Raw genomic sequence first — 16,075 nt, forward strand, 5'->3', positions numbered from 1 at the left:
AGAACAACACACCCAGATCGGACCACTTAAACCGGAAATAGACCATTAAACGTTCTCGCACACACACACACACGCACGGACAAAGGCATCATATGGTGGAAAAGCCAAGCCGCTAAACAACAAACGGCTGCTGCTGCTGCTGCTGTTGCTGCTGCTGCTCTCTCAAGGTCGTCGGCTCAGACGCCAACGTCGACGAACATCACTCCACCCCCAAACGCAACAAGACGCAACTCGAGCCGCAACACGCAACACGCAACATTGGGGAGCCGAGCCATTCGCCATCCATCAGGCAGCGAGCTGAATCAGTAATCGAGCAACTCTCGACGCGAATGCAAGTGAGGTAAATTGCCAGCGCTCAAAAGTAGGCAACACTTAGGTGAACACTAACGGTGAACGGTGAACGGTGAACAGTGAACGGCGAACGGTAACGGTGTGCGTTGTGTACGGCAAGCGGAAACGGAAGTAAACACTCGTTGGCGCGCCCACTTGATTGAATTTGAAAGCGTTCAACCGAGAGCAACTAGCGATCGACTCAGCAGATGAAAGCACGCTGAGGATATCGAAGAGCATCGAAGATCCGACAAGACGAATATCGTTTATCTACGCGCGCGTTGTATTAAAAAAGAGTTAAAGTGCATTTCCTAAATATACCAACCTTTTTGTGAGTTTCTTGAACGTTGACGAGAATTTTTTCTGTTTTATATAATTATAAAATTTCACTTCTTTAGTTGATTATATATTTGATATTTAACGGAAAACAATCACATTACTTTAGTCTTTTATTTTAATTATTTCACACAATTTGAGTTTGTTTTAAAAATAAAATAAATAGTTTTACAAATACAATTGATATTCTTAGGCAGTTTGCTATAAGCTCAAAATTGAAAGCCCAATTGAAATATAAATATCTAACTAATATGCCCTTTTGGTCTTCTCCCACAAACAGAACTCCGTTTGTTGCATTGGATCAACGATCACCGTTGACGGTGGATTCCTCCTGCCCCAAACGGTAAGCGTAAACTGAAAACTGAAAACTTTTCATTTGCAAAATGCCCCGAAAATCCCATCCAGCCAGCCTTCGAGCTGGCCAATAAATTAGTTTAAAAAAAGATTCTGTAATAAACGAATTTTTGACACACAACATGCTTCGACAGTCCAAGTTGCAGGCCACCCGATCTCTTTCCCTTTGGTTTTGGTTTTGGCCAAAAGCGCCGCTGGCCACTGATTTTCGTCTCTCCCACATGCCAAGTCAGAAATTGTGCGCCATAAACGAAGACTGTTTAAAAAAAAAAAAAACCAAAAAAAAATTATACGCCTCAAGTGCTCTGTACCCGCACCAAAGGAGAAATAAACAAAAGTAAGAAGAGTAACCCAGGGAAAGGGAGCGGTAAAGGAAGCGGGCTCCGGCGACGGGGAGAAAAAAATCATACAAAATACGCCATGGGCATTTTTGGGCAACCTTAGCCCCCGGCTGAGTTATGTGTGCAGACGAGAACGAGTCGCATTATTTTTTCTACCTTAAAGGCTATAAAATACGATGGTGCTGGGGCGGGGGTCGTGGGTCGAGGCGAAGCCAAGCAAAGGAGGGGGCATGACCGGTTGTATTGTGGCTGGTCGAAAACTAAGCGGCCAAAAGATGACCCCCGGGCCAAATACATACAGCACACTCGTACAACAAATTTTTGTTTAGCCAGCGAATCGACGTTCCGTGAGAGTCGTCGTCCGTCCGTCCGTCCATCTGTCCGTTTGTCCGCTTGTCCGCCAGTTTGTCCGTTGAGTTGGAGCCAAGTCATGAGGCAAAGTTCAAAGCAAGAACTGCAGTGTGCGGAATTGCATTCAAATGGAGATATCACTACGAGAAAATGATTAATAGTTGTTTAATAGGGTGAATTTTAACTTTAAATTGTGTAATATACATTACATTTATATATTTATGCAGCACATAGATAATAATATCTTTTATCTGCACATTTATTCAAATTTTTAAAGAACAAACGCCCAGAAGCATATGCGAGTAATTTCTAATCTCTGTGTTTCCATGACTGTATTATTTTTCCCTGTGTAAAGGGAGGAGCAAGGCGTTGACGACCTTCGCCTGTTGCCCTCCTATTCCACACAGCCCGCTCTTTCACATGGAAGCAACTGGTTTTGGTGTTATCTCTTGCTGTTTCTGGTGTTTCTGCTGCTTTTTTGTGTGTTTTTTCTTTGTTTTCGCATGCCAGACACAAGAATTTCCCTATAGAAGGTGGAGTCGAAGTCAAAGTCTTGTTTGTTTGCCTGCTTGTTTGCTGGCTGGAGTCGCAGTTCGCGATTCTTTGCTCGCATTGTCAGGACCTGGCAGTCCCATTCCCCCATATTCCAAGCTAATTTGTTTTCATTCAGCGGATTCTGGCTCCAGCTACTTGCATTCGCATTTACATTAACGGCCTATACCTATACCGGCTGCTGTTTGGAAACGGAAACCGACGGCAAAGTGATTTCCATTACGTGCCAATAGTCAAAGGCCTTACCTGCTGCTGCTGCATTTGAATGGCTGAGGCTGTGGCACAAAAGCTCTTAACGCGCTGTGTGTTAATTAAGCTGCAATTCGGCATCATTACCAGCATCAACATTGCGCTGCCAATTTGCCACCAACGGAGTGGCTGTGCAATTGCAACTGCAATGGTTGCGACTTCTGGTTATCGCGTGCTTTTGAGGTTCAAGATTTTAGAAATTTGTTTAGTAAATTGCTTGTGTGCTTGAAACAATGTTTAGAGAATGCATTATGTAATTTTAAAAGTATTATATTATATCGTTCTTGCATCCTAAATCATTCTTGCTGTTACATGTTCTGACAACACGCTTAATCGGTTGCCTAATACCCCTGACTTACACTCTGCTGATACCCAGGACTTCCCATTCCGAAACCCGATTCTTTGGCCGACTGCACCTGCCGCTGCTGCTGTTGCATTGGCGAGTGCATTTTACTTCAGTTGCCTTTGTGTTGCATCTGCTGTTGATGCTGTTTTTGGCTGCGATATGCACACGCAAATTGCACCAATTAGGCAGGCCGTATTGTCTGCCACTGCTAGCTGCACTTCCAGTTGCGTATCCAGTTGCACTGCCACAGAAGTGCAGCTGAATGGGTCTGAATTTGGTTTTGCGGCGGTCCTGCTGCTCTGCCTACTGTTTTCCGGCCGGATTCCGAATCGTGTTCCATTGTTTGAGCGCCGTTCGAGTGGAAACATGGCTGTTAATTATTATGTACACTTGATTAAGTAGCGCCGGCAATCATCATACAAAACCCCCCGTTTGAAGCTGCAGTGGAGCTATCAGTTTGCTCACACCCAGCGAACAACGCTGCGTATGCGCAATGTTTTCCTTTACGGCAATATACCGACGCTTTGCATGCTTATGCATTGCGCTTTTGACTTTCAATTCAATTTTCGAATTTAGCAGAATAAAAACATCTCATCTGTAGGTAGACACACTCTCACATGTGGATTTATCCTGAATATATTTATATTTTGCTAGTCGTCGTTCTCGTCGTCATCGACGTGGATGCTGTTGTTTCACTTTTTTTCCAGCATGGAGGTCGTATGTCGGCGAGTTGTGAGTTGGCTGAGTAATGTTTGCTCTGCATACGTAGCTGCAAAACCCCCTCGAAAACCCCCACACCCACACTTCTAGAACCCTTGGCCTGCCTTTTGCCGAGTGAGCCATATGCAGCGCAATCGTCGTTTTTATTTAATATTTTCTAATAAATTTTTCAAAGTTTATTTTTGAAAGCCTTGCAGCGTTTTAATATCTGCTGCTTCAGTATATGCCGGGACTCACTCAACTTCTGCCAGACTTCCCTGCCCACACACTCACACTCACACTCACACTCATACCCATACTCACATTCAAACTCATACTCACACTCACGGCCATACTCTATATATATATTCACATATATATCGCATATATTTGTACAATTTGCCATGGCGCACACATTCTGCAACTTTGGCCAACAATTTTCGTAGCATCGCAGAGGGCAAAGGGAGACGGGTGTGGGGGGCAGAGTGGTCTGATTTCCCATATGCCGCAGCTCCAGCTCCAGCTCCGCCGTTTGGATTTGGACCCTTTGGCTAAAGACGACGTCGACGCAGAAGTTGAGCTCGGGCAATGCAGCCCGAGATCCTAGATCTGGAAGGGAATGGGGAATGGGAGCCGTGTGTGGAGGAGGGGTGATGGAGGGGTTGGTGAGTTGGGGCTTTGGCTTTTCGTGTTTTACTTGGGACCTCCGACTGCCCGGCAAAAGTTTTTCATTTGCCTGCTCATCAGCGTTTTGATTTTGGTTTTTGGCCAACTGCGAAACGAAAACAAGCCCAGGCAGAGGCAGTTGCTCCACATGCTCCACTCCTTGCCATCGCCGCCTCTCGACCTTACCGAGATTCGCCCCGGGCTTTTGGATTCTTCTCAACTTGTCCCCGGGACATTTTGCAGATTTTTCCTCTGCTGCTTCGTGTGTGTGTGGGTTGGTGTGTGTGTGTGTGTGAGCGTTTGTGTGTTTACTTTATGTTTGTCTTGGCTAGATACACAAGCGTTTCGTGCCGTTCCGCATTCCCTTATCTGCAGCTCCCGGGAGTCGTAAGTTTGCTTTCTTTTTCCAACCCCGAATATACATGGGTCCTGCCTAATTGGAATCCACCGCCCTCGTCGCCAGTCAAACATAATCTGCTGCTGCTGCTTCTGCTGCTGCTGCTGCAGTAGTGTTGCAATTTGATAAATCTTCGGGTTCCCAATGTTTTCGTATTAACTTTCGAGGTGGATTCAGTGCAGCCGACGTCGCTTTTGCCGCGGGCGTTTTAAAATTGAGATAAGATTTTGCCTCGAAAACTTTCGTTTTGCTTTTTATTTTGCTCCCCCCTTCCCCCCCTCCCCATTTTTATGCTGCTGTTTTTATTCAGCTCTTATACACTGCTCTCCAGTTGTTGTGCGAGCTGCCTGGGGAGCATTGAGGCCATGAGACGCAGACCAACTTAGGTATGATATCTTTAAATGCAGGCAACACACATGGGTATAAGCCAAAGCCAGAACGGACACGACTAGACTTACCTACCAATCGCAAAAGTTTCCGCCTGCAGCAACCATCCAGCTATCCAGCCAGCCATCCAGCCAGCCAGCCATCTAGCCATCCACCTCCAACCCCTAGCCTTATCGGAATCGTTGTAGGAGTCGGAGAAGGGTTCGGTTTTGGGGTCCGGAACGGAGTGGTACGGATTGGGAGGTGTATCCTTGCCGTTGTGGTTACTGGCTATGTTCCTGCTCCTTTGTTGTTGTTGCTGCTGCTGCCGCTGCTGCTGCTGCTCTCGTTGCCGTTAGCGCTGCAAGGATAAATGAATGAGGAGGCACCCGGCATCCACACACGGCCACCCACACACTCAAGCGGAGTCACATGTATGAGCCGGAGAAGCCCTGAAGGAACCACCCCAGAACCCCAGAACGCCAGAACCCAGTGTTGGGTTAAGGGGCGGAGAGCGGGCAGGATAACCCCAAGTTTCAATCCGAAACACTGGGCATGGGCACCTTGCCCGACTACAGTGGGCACTCGCTCGTGCAGAGCCCCAGTGGATTACATTCGGGGGCCACATGGCCGCACCCCTTCCCCTTCCCCTTCCCCGGCTCCTGCTCCTCCTACGCCTTCCACAGAGCTCTGTGTTGATGAATAAGCTCTCCACCTTCCGAGGGTCCTTTGGGGCCCAGTTCCGCCCGTGTTCCGTACTCCTTGGCTCGGCTTGGCTTGGCTCGCCTCGCCTCGCTTTCCTTGCTTGGTTTCGTTTCGTATCCATCCATGATTTCCGCACTAATTCCAAACGATCGCCGCGGGGCTAGTCAGCTTTTGCCCTTTTTCGCTAGCTCTCTCGCTCTTGCACAGCTAGCCTTCTCCATCGACACTGGAAGAAACGTATTCCTAAAATAGTACATAATATATCAACCAAGCTAGTAGATTACGTGCTGACAATTGCCAATACTGTGCATAAGTTTTACCTTATATTAATAAGTTTTATTATTGTTAATTATTAGATGCTATAAGAAGAGTCTACCAATTTTGTGAGTGCAGCTACCAACCAGGACACTCGGGCTGTCTGGCCTTTGTGTGCGGAAGGTTGGCTGGCCGCAGGACATTTTCTAGGGTTACATAGTCAGCGTCGCAGTCGTCAACGTCTGATGCTCTGCCTAGGTGTGTGTCGCTATCTCCGTGTGGCCGAGGATGAGGATGAGAATGAGGGTGTGTGTGATGGGGTGTGGTGTGCACTTTAGCTCATTTCTTGGCTTTTGTTTTCGCTTTTGTCCTGTTTTGGGAGGGCGAATGCCAGCAGTGCCACCCGATCCGAAAACCGAGCAGCCCAAGTCGTGGGGAATTGCCTCGGTGGCACTGAAATGGGCTGGCTACCCGGGCTACACCGGTTTTCCACCCAGGATTCAAGCATTGAGCATGTGCCAACGGCCAGTTTTGTCCATAATTCCATCTTGGAAAATGGTTTCGCCCCGGGGCCAGTTCATCCCGGACTGGTCAGCAACCTGATATCCAGCTCCGCACTCACAATCTGAACAATGGAAAACTAATAAGCTCACAGCAGTCATCTCTTTCTCCCGGAGCCGAATGAAACATGAAACTACGTCCTGCGTCCTCCGTCAGAAGTATAAGAGGAAGTCTCCGTGCCAGCAAATGTGCAATGCCAAGAGTTAAGAGTTAATGGCATTGCCATTAAAACCAGACCTGCGTCAGGCAAAGATGTCAAATAATGACCAGAGAAAGGACGAGGATGCAGAGCAGCAGGCCGGATTGCCAGGATGCCAAAATGATGCGGGAAAGGAAGTCGGTTGACAAATATGACTACGGCAAAGGCAACTCTTCAATATTCATATTGGTCAGAGCTGCGCAGCCTGAGCAAGTTCACCGAGAAATTTTGGAATCAACTTAAGCCAGTGTTCTATAAACATCCTTATTTGCATAGCAGACATAACATTCGGTTTTGGGAATGAATGTTTATAAATAAAAATGTTTAATTTATAATCTATCACCGCTGCAAAAATCATTTTTATTTAAAAAAGATTAGATTAGATTTTTAAAAATATTAGAAATCTCTAAATATCGGAGTAATATTCGGCATTTTTGGAACTGAAATATTTTGAGAAAGCGACACATTTCCTGCAATTCACGTGCTCAGCACTTGGTCTCATCTCAAGTGTAACCAAAGGCGCTGCGAACAACTCCAGCAACTCGGCCCCCGCCCAGCCGGCAGCCTTGCCCCTTAGCCCCTTGCCACATTACCCCCCCGCCCCCGCGCCCGCGCCCACTGCTCGGCTCATCCTCATCCTGCTACTAGACGGCATAGAAAAGATACCGCCTGTGGCGGTAATGGACTAGAATAGGATGCAAACTGCAGTGCTTGTCTTATATACAATACCGTTAGCTCAGGGTGTCCACAGCCACACACACACACTCACACACACATTCCCATATGTGTCCCGAACTCTGTGTGTGCGTGTGTGTGTGTGTGTGTGGGGCTTGTTGTTGTTGTTGCACCTGCTCAAGTGGGCCGCAAAGCAATTGAAATTGAATTGTTTGTGTGGCAAGCCAGAGCTCAGGCATTGCATATTTTGTGGCTGCAACTGCAGCAGTTGGCCCTAGGAGGAATGTGGCCAGGAAGCAGAAGGAGTGCGAGGGCGATGGAGAGGGGGAGGGGGAGAGGCGGGGGGTTAAAGGATATTAGCTAAGAAACCATTAAGCCAGATCCCATAAACGAATATCCAATGTTTGATTGAACGCATTACTCACGCTTTATAATTGGCGTAAATTAATAAAAACCAGCTGTACATGCAGCACTTTATGCCACCCGAGTTGAGGAACTCCTCCTCCTCCTGCTCCTCCTCCTCATTCGCCATTGCTACCATGAGAATGCCTGGCAGCCATTTATTTTGTGCAATTTTTTTTTCGTGCAACTCTCTTGGTTTCCATTTGAAACCGTAACCCTGTTCGACGTTCGCTCCTTACGTTTCTATTCGCTTTCTAGCCCTCGCACAATCGTCGTACTGTGGTACAGTGGTACTCCCGTACATCCACCGCCTCGCCTCGTCTCGCCGGTTCCCATTGCCATTCCCATTCGCATTTGAATGTTCATGTAGTTAAAGTTAATCAAATCGTAATTACCCAGCCCGAGTCGTTGTGGCCGCAGGGCCTCAAACATTTAAAAAAAGCAAACTTGTTTAGCTAGATGGACAGCGGTGATTTGTGGCGAGGCGAAGAGTAAATGCTCTGCAAAGGGCAAAGTGATCGGTAATGTGAATTTCAAATGTGATACTTCCATTATCACATTGCTGAGAAAGTAAACTGAATATGGTCCAATTCCGCCCCATCTATATATATATTTTATTAAAAGCCAAATAGAGAAATGTATGTTTCCCAATAGTCATAGCTCATGTCCCAGCTTAGCTACCCCTTTCCAGGGTAGCTCCATCGTTACGTGCATTCATAACTGAGGAGAACTGTCTGTAAGCCAAGTTAATGTGCATAAAGCATGTGAACATTTGTCATATGGGGCCAGCTCGTTTTGAGTGCTTCGCCGGCTGGTTGATTGAGTTTTATTAATTTGCGGTCCTGGACTCGAGGAACTGAAACTGATACTAATGACTGGTACTCATGATGATGACGATGATGATGGCGATGATGAGGGCTTTGGCTCTCGCTTTGCAGATTTAGATGTAGCCGCGTAATTGGTGTTGACTTTGTTAAGTCGGCTCAGCGGGCGCGTTGCGCATACGCCATGTGGCACGCATCCGACTGACACGTCATAATTGGCGAGCCCACATCGCACATTGCGCCGCATGGGCCGCTTTCCACCGCGAAACAATGTGATTTTCGTGTGAAATTCGACTGGCAACCCTTGCGGCCAATACAACCACAACGACGAGTGCTAAAACGATGCACTCGATGGCCGTTAACATTAACTGCGACCACAGGCCGCCCAGTTTTGGCCTGGCATACGAGTGCGAGTACGAGTATATGGCATAAGCCATGCGGGAATGGCGATTTGGTACGATTTGGTCTTGTCCACGACCGAAGCTGCAGAGAGCCGATCGCTTGGGGCTCGACGCCCCGTAACCGAGATGGAAACGCAGTGAAAATCCAGATATTCCCACACAATCAGCCCAAGACCATGGCCATATGAAATATATATATATATGTACGTTCGACTTGGCTCTGCCTCCCTACAAATCGCTCTGTAAACCAGTGTGTGTGTCTGTGGTGTGTGTGTGAACTTTTATGGGCCCTGTGGAGAGCTGCAAGCCATGTTTGGCCCGTCGCGGTATTTTCGTTGTCACGTTTGCTGTCCTGTCCTCCGCCAATGTGGCTGCCCGTAATCAGAGTCAAGTCAATTTCAGTTTGGCGCGGGGGACAAATTGGTTCTCATGATTAGCGTTTTCGCTACCCCTACAGGGGCAGGGGCAGCCCTGTCCTGACTTAAATAAGCTGCTCCCATTACTTCTACATTATGTGATAATTAAGTGGGATTTCATTTGTCTCGTTGTTGCAGGAAAAAATGCGATATGGACCGAGAGCGCGAAAGAGATGTCAAGGCCCTGGAGCCACGCGACTTGTCCTCCACGGGCCGCATCTACGCCAGAAGCGATATTAAAATCAGGTAAGCTGGGGTATTTTGTGGGCAAAGATATTAATTAGTGGAGTGAAGCATAGAATTACCATATTGTACAGTCGCTTAGAAGGAAAATACTTTGAAAACTGCTCTCCTGAATATTTAAAAATTACTTTTTCGGTTAATTCCAATGCAAAACGATTAGGAGTAAAGTAATGGTAAAGAACTTACTGGTTTTATACCGCAAACTTGGGAGTTTCGAAAGTTTTGCAGTGGATTGCAGAGTACTCCATCGGCAGTACGATGGATGCGAGCTTCCAGCCCACATTTCCATTCCCTCTTGTCGCAAACAATCTCATTGTGAATTCGTGAACGGCTTTCGCCCGCAGCTCCTCGCCAACCGTCTCGCCAACGATCTCAAACTCCTCTTCGCCCACACCGACGCCACCCGCCAGTTCCTCAGTGACGCCGCTGGGATTGCCCGGAGCGGTGGCAGCTGCTGCCGCCGCCGTCGGAGGCGCCTCCTCGGCGGGGGCCAGTTCCTATTTGCACGGCAACCACAAGCCCATCACCGGGATACCGTGTGTGGCCGCCGCCTCCCGCTACACGGCACCCGTGCACATCGACGTGGGCGGGACCATCTACACCAGCTCGCTGGAGACGCTCACCAAGTACCCGGAGTCGAAGCTGGCCAAGCTCTTCAACGGCCAGATACCCATCGTGCTGGACTCGCTGAAGCAGCACTATTTCATCGATCGCGACGGTGGCATGTTCCGTCACATTCTGAACTTTATGAGAAACTCAAGACTTCTGATTGCCGAGGACTTTCCGGACCTGGAGCTGCTGCTGGAGGAGGCTCGCTACTACGAAGTGGAGCGTAAGTAGTCCCCTTGAGATTCACAGGTGAAACAATTACATATGCATAGATTCAAAAGTTTAATTTATGACTTGACTTCACACTCGATACTTTTTCTCTGTGCATCGAGCCTCGTTATGGCCAGCAGCGATTATAGCTAATTTGCTCTTCTCCCTGTCTCCATTCCCTCTCCACATGACCGACCGGTGTGCCCACAGCGATGATTAAGCAGCTGGAGAGCATGCGCAAGGATCGCGTACGCAACGGCAACTATTTGGTGGCGCCACCCACTCCACCGGCTCGCCACATCAAGACGAGCCCGAGGACCAGCGCATCGCCGGAGTGCAATTACGAGGTAGTGGCGCTGCACATCTCGCCGGACCTTGGCGAACGCATAATGCTGTCGGCGGAACGGGCTCTGCTCGACGAGCTCTTCCCGGAGGCCAGCCAGGCGACACAGTCGAGTCGCAGCGGAGTGTCCTGGAACCAGGGCGACTGGGGGCAAATCATTCGCTTCCCCCTCAACGGCTACTGCAAGCTGAACTCGGTGCAGGTGCTCACCCGACTCCTCAACGCCGGCTTCACCATCGAGGCCAGCGTTGGGGGCCAGCAGTTCTCCGAGTATCTGCTGGCGCGACGCGTTCCAATGTGATAGGCTCTGGCTCGGGATTCCCCAGCTCCCCGTGAAGCTGCAGATGTATCGATTGTATCGATGATTCCGTCGGCCTCTGTGGCTTCTGTTTCCGTTTCCGGTTCCGGTTCGGATTCGGGTTCGGGTTCCGCATCGGCATCGGCATCGGCATCGGGCTCTTTGCGACGCGGACGTCTGATCCATGTGCGTTGCAGGCGCTAGTTGATCTGGGCCAGGTGACCCAGAACCGCAGGTGGGGAGCGAGTAGTCTATGAACAATTCCAGGTGATACAAAGTACTGAGAAGAAGGGCAAATGAAAAATCAAGTGTTGCGCCGAATTGTTTATATATTTAACACATTCCAACTCTAGCCACCATCGTTTTGGGGACTGCGCATTGCTGCTCTGAGCAGTGAAACACATATTTTAGAAATACTTGGACACCGTTCGGTGAGAGGATGCAAGTTCTGAATCTGAATCTGAATCCAAATGTTATTTAATGTTTATCAATTAAGTTTGCTGGCACGGACACTGAACGCAAAAATGCTCGCGTGCGTATTATTAAGCATTTGAAGAGCCAAGAGCCCAGCACTGATTTTGTTTATTAGCCTTGAGTTTAAGTCGATATTGTTTTCTATAAGTGTACCACCTACTGCTAATGACCCTAAGTTGTTTCATTAAATCGAGTTGGCCAGGGATATTAGCTGGCTTTAATTATTGTAACACACACACACACACACACACACACACACACACACACGGAAAACTATGGTAGTATCAACTCACAGCGAAAATAGTTTTGTAGTACTTAATTGATGTAATTGAACCTTTATGAATGTAAACTATGGGATAACTTTTTCAATATATACGATCCGACGTCTAAATAGTCTACACCAATTCAAATACAATTACATGCAAATATAGATATATTCAACAAAATACAGTTTGCGACCACGCCCTCTATAGAACAACCACTCAATTGAATATTTAAATAAAGAAAAAACATACGTGTAAACTGTTCAACTTCTTTTTCGATTGTTAATTTCAAATTTGAATTCTTGGCGGGCAGCAACCGGTTATTAAGATGGCGGAACCGGTAAAGTATGTAGAGGAATTCTACACGTAGAAATAAGTCCATTTTACATGTCACGTTTACATGTCCTCAATTTTCTTTACGTAGAATACAAACCCATTGGGTACATTTGTATCCGCTCATTACTTTATATATTTTGCAATTAAATGACGAAACCCAATCTCTAGAGACCATTAGTTTCCATTAAAAAGATTTCCAGTTTTATTGAAAAATAATTTTATTTGTGTATATATACTTTCCACATACATGTAAATAGTCTAGTTTAAATTAAATTAACTTATTCAGTAGGCATAACTTGGCAAATCTACACGTGCACATGTAGTACATATATAGTATATTAGAAGTACGTGTTTGTGTGGATTACTTATGTATCTTTGATCAGTAACATATCGGCTAGCCATTCGCTTACACTCTAGTGTGCCAACAAGGTATTTGAAATCTTTAGGAGATTTGCATCGATTGATGCATGGCACGCTCGGGATTTGATTGTCAAACTTGATATTTCGAATGGGATTTGAAACTTGGCCTAAAAGTGCATTAGATCGTTACGTTACATTGCTACTATTTAGCATTCGCATAACTGTGTCGAGTCGTTCGATTTGTTCATCGGGTTAGAAGTCCTTAGGTCGAGTCCTACAAACTATATCACAGTTGGAAACTAGGCGCTAAAAGAGACGACTACTACTAACTACAAGTACAAGAAGTAATTGACGCCCGAGGGAACTGGACATCGGATTAGCTTAGTGGGCGTCCTCCGGCGGAGCCGATCCCTGTTGGGATCTCTTCCAGTTTGGCATGACGGAGGCGTCTAAGAAATGCACTATCGGTGTTTTGTTCTCGTAATTACATGGATTCTACAAGCGCAGGACCGCGACGACGATCCCTGCTGACTACTGGCTTACGGGCTACGATAGAGAAGTATACACAAAGTTGTGGGGGATGTGGGTGGGTGTGGGGGGTACTGGCTAAGTGGCTAAGTACACTAGAGAGTAATAGCGGTAGTAATATACAAATCTATGGGTCGGTCTAGGCTCTGTACAGGCGCACGGGCTCCTATCTAAGATAACAGCCAGCAAAGGCATGTCCGCATGGCTTCCAAAGGCACTTGGCAAGATTCTACTTCTCCCCCTTGGCAATCCTACTCCTACTCCGACTCCACTGGAGCCTACACCCTCGTCTCCGTGTTGCGGTTTCGATGCAGTGGCTGCAGCTCCCGTTGGGTATCGTTGTAGTACTCGTGATCGGAGCTTGTTGGCTCACTGCCCGGCATGGGCACCTTGACCTCCATGGTGCCCGGGACGCCCATCACCGGAATCCCGATGGTCTGGGTGGGTATCGGTGACTCGCCGACTCCCAGTGTCTGCGCATTCAGCAGATACTCCGGATTGTCCACGCTAACGGGCACTCCGATGAGATCCATGTAGCCGGCAGCCACGCCCACAGCTGCCATGTTGTTTTGGTTGGGATTATTCGTGTTGTTGTTGTTGTTGGGCCCCGGTTGGCAGGTGGGCATCAGGTAATCGTCCTCATCAACAGGCAGATCCAGGCGCAGATTACCCACGCCCACTTCGCGGGCACTCGAGTCCGTCTCGTCGTCGCCGGCACTGGAGTTCTTGTTGCTGGGATCCTTGCAGTAGCGGTTCAGCTTGGGTATCTCATCCGTGCAGTCGGTTCTGTGACTAGGACCAGGTGCCGCCTTGGGTTGCAGATAGTCATCGGGTTCCACAATGGCTTCGGACCCATCCGTGGTGGGTGCCAGCTTGCGGATGAGATCCTTCTCATCCTGACTCGTGTAGGCCGGCAGCCGGGTGAACTTATCCCCGGGAATGGCCAGATAGCGACCCGGATCCCTGGCGAACTCGGCAAAGACGGTGGTCAGTTGCTTGAAGGTTGGCCGCATGGCGGCATCCAAGTGCCAGCACGAGAGCAGTGTGCAGTAGATGTCCAGCGAGCAAATCTCCGGCTGCTCCAGCTTCAGACCGACTTCAATCAGATCGGGTATATCCTTGGCGGGAATGTTCTCGTGCGGTCGCTGGCCAAAGGTCAGCAGCTCCCAGATGGTCACACCAAAGGCCCAGACATCGGACTTGCTGGTGAACACGCGGTTACGGATGCACTCCAGTGCCAGCCATTTGATGGGCATCTTGCCGCCAGCCGCCTTGTACTCGTTGGAATCGCTGCTCAGCAACTTGGCCAGCCCGAAGTCGGTGATCTTCACCAGCGAGGGAGTCTGCACCAGGACATTGCGAGCAGCCAAGTCGCGGTGGACCAGTCGCTTCTCCTCCAGATACGACATGCCCTTGGCGATTTGGGTGCTCCAGTTGAGCAGAGCCTTGGAGCCGATCTTGTCCCGGTTATTCCGCACGTAGTCCAGCAGGCAGCCCAGCGGCATCAGTTGCGTGATTAGCATCATTTGCGAGGACATGCAGACGGCCAGGAGCTTGAGAAGATTGACGTGCTCCACGGAGGCCATGATGTAGGCTTCGCGCAGGAACTCTTCGCTGGACTCGGCGCCCGTGGACTTCAGCAGCTCCTTGATGGCCACTGGAATCTTGACGTTCTCACCCTCCGGCACCCAAACGCCCTTGTACACTCGTCCAAAGGCGCCCATTCCGAGTACTCCACCCTTGCGCAACTCGGCGTCCTTGACAATGCGCAGCTTGCACAGATTGGCACCGATGTTCGAGGGACGCAGCGGCTCGGAATCCTCGCAGCCGGACAGAGCCATGGTCATCTTGGCGGTTTCCTTCTTGGCCTTCTGCTTTTGCCGACAGATGTAGGTGACCACGCAGAGGATGCAGATGGTTGGCACCAGCACAGCGCCCGTGATGATGAAGATCATGTTAACGTCCAGATTGGCAGTTATCTTGCTGCTCCGCGGCGGACTGGCTGCGCAGTAGGGTCCAATGGCCGAGAACTGATAGTTCACATGCCGCTTCTCCAACGGACACTTCGAGGTGCAGTTGAACATCGTGGAGTTCGCATACGGACCCGTCTCATTCACGTCGAACAACTTGAAGTTGCGACACGCCTTGCAATCGTCGGCACCCGGACCGGTGCAACCATTGCACTCCGGGTGGCACTGGAAGCACTCGCGCTGCTCCACATCCGTGTAGTGATCCGTCGGACACTCGGTCTCGCACTGCTCGCGTCGCTTATAGTGGGTGCACTTGGAGCACACCTGCTCATGGTATCCGTAGTTGGTGCATAACTCGCAAAGCGGATGGCACTTGCGGCAGACTGCTCTGCCGGCCAGCGCCTTCAGGGATCCCATCTCTTGCGGATGCACATACTCCCAGAAGTAGCCGTCGGGGCACTTGTCGTCCTTCAGCAGGCAGCGCTGCACTGTGGCGTTATTGTTGATAATGGCCAAGTGGCAGGTCGTACAGGCGCCATGGCCGATGGTGTCGCTGGGTCCAGTGCATCCGTCGCAGGTGGCGTGGCACTCCCGGCAGACACCGCGGTCGTTGTACTTGTTCATCGGGCACTTGGACACACAGTGCTGGCCGTCCCTCACGTGGACGCACTCCTGGCAGTGGTCTGCTCCGGCTCCGTTGCAAGTCCGGCACTCCGGATGGCATATCTTGCACGTACTGTTGTCAAACTTGTAGGCACTGGAGGTGAGAAACAAAAGTGGTTAACTAATGATCAATTTGGTTTTCTAGTGGTTTTGACTTACTTGGAGATGTTACTACAGTCGGCGATGCAGGTGCCATTGAAGTTGAAGTTCTTGCAGGTGAGGCACTGATCCGTGCCAGCTCCCCAGCAGCCGTCCTCGTTGCACTGATCCGAGCAAATGGTTCCATTTTTCTCTGCGAATTGCCAAAACATACATAATGTTATTATGTGCTCATGAGCTGAAGATAGGTAGGA

At 49.0% G+C, this 16,075-nt stretch overlaps 2 protein-coding genes across 4 annotated transcripts in view; one reads left to right on the top strand and one right to left on the bottom strand.

Annotated features, from left to right (window-relative positions):
- The first annotated feature begins 271 nt into the window (after positions 1-271).
- Positions 272-12,078, top strand: LOC122613869 (BTB/POZ domain-containing protein kctd15-like). 2 transcript variants are annotated; one of them, XM_043788282.1, is made up of 5 exons: positions 272-340; positions 947-1,009; positions 9,564-9,671; positions 10,013-10,500; positions 10,698-12,078. In XM_043788282.1, exons 1-5 carry the CDS (start codon positions 330-332, stop codon positions 11,129-11,131), a joined length of 1,104 nt encoding a protein of 367 aa, XP_043644217.1. In that variant the 5' UTR covers positions 272-329; the 3' UTR covers positions 11,132-12,078. The 2 variants fall into 2 exon arrangements, with proteins under 2 accessions (XP_043644217.1, XP_043644218.1); XM_043788283.1 differs by having other exon boundaries at positions 326-661.
- Positions 12,079-12,431: 353 nt separating this feature from the next.
- Positions 12,432-16,075, bottom strand: part of LOC122615150 (epidermal growth factor receptor) — a 40,330-nt gene continuing 36,686 nt past the window's right edge. For both annotated transcript variants that reach the window (XM_043790062.1, XM_043790061.1), the window contains exons 4-5: positions 15,882-16,014; positions 12,432-15,816 (exon numbers count right to left, since the gene is read on the bottom strand). In XM_043790062.1, coding sequence (XP_043645997.1) covers positions 13,368-15,816; positions 15,882-16,014 — 2,582 coding nt within the window. In that variant the 3' untranslated portion in view covers positions 12,432-13,367. The remainder of the gene's footprint in view (positions 15,817-15,881; positions 16,015-16,075) is intronic.

Source organism: Drosophila teissieri, chromosome 2R, assembly GCF_016746235.2.
Source record: "Drosophila teissieri strain GT53w chromosome 2R, Prin_Dtei_1.1, whole genome shotgun sequence".
NCBI lineage: Eukaryota > Metazoa > Arthropoda > Insecta > Diptera > Drosophilidae > Drosophila > Drosophila teissieri.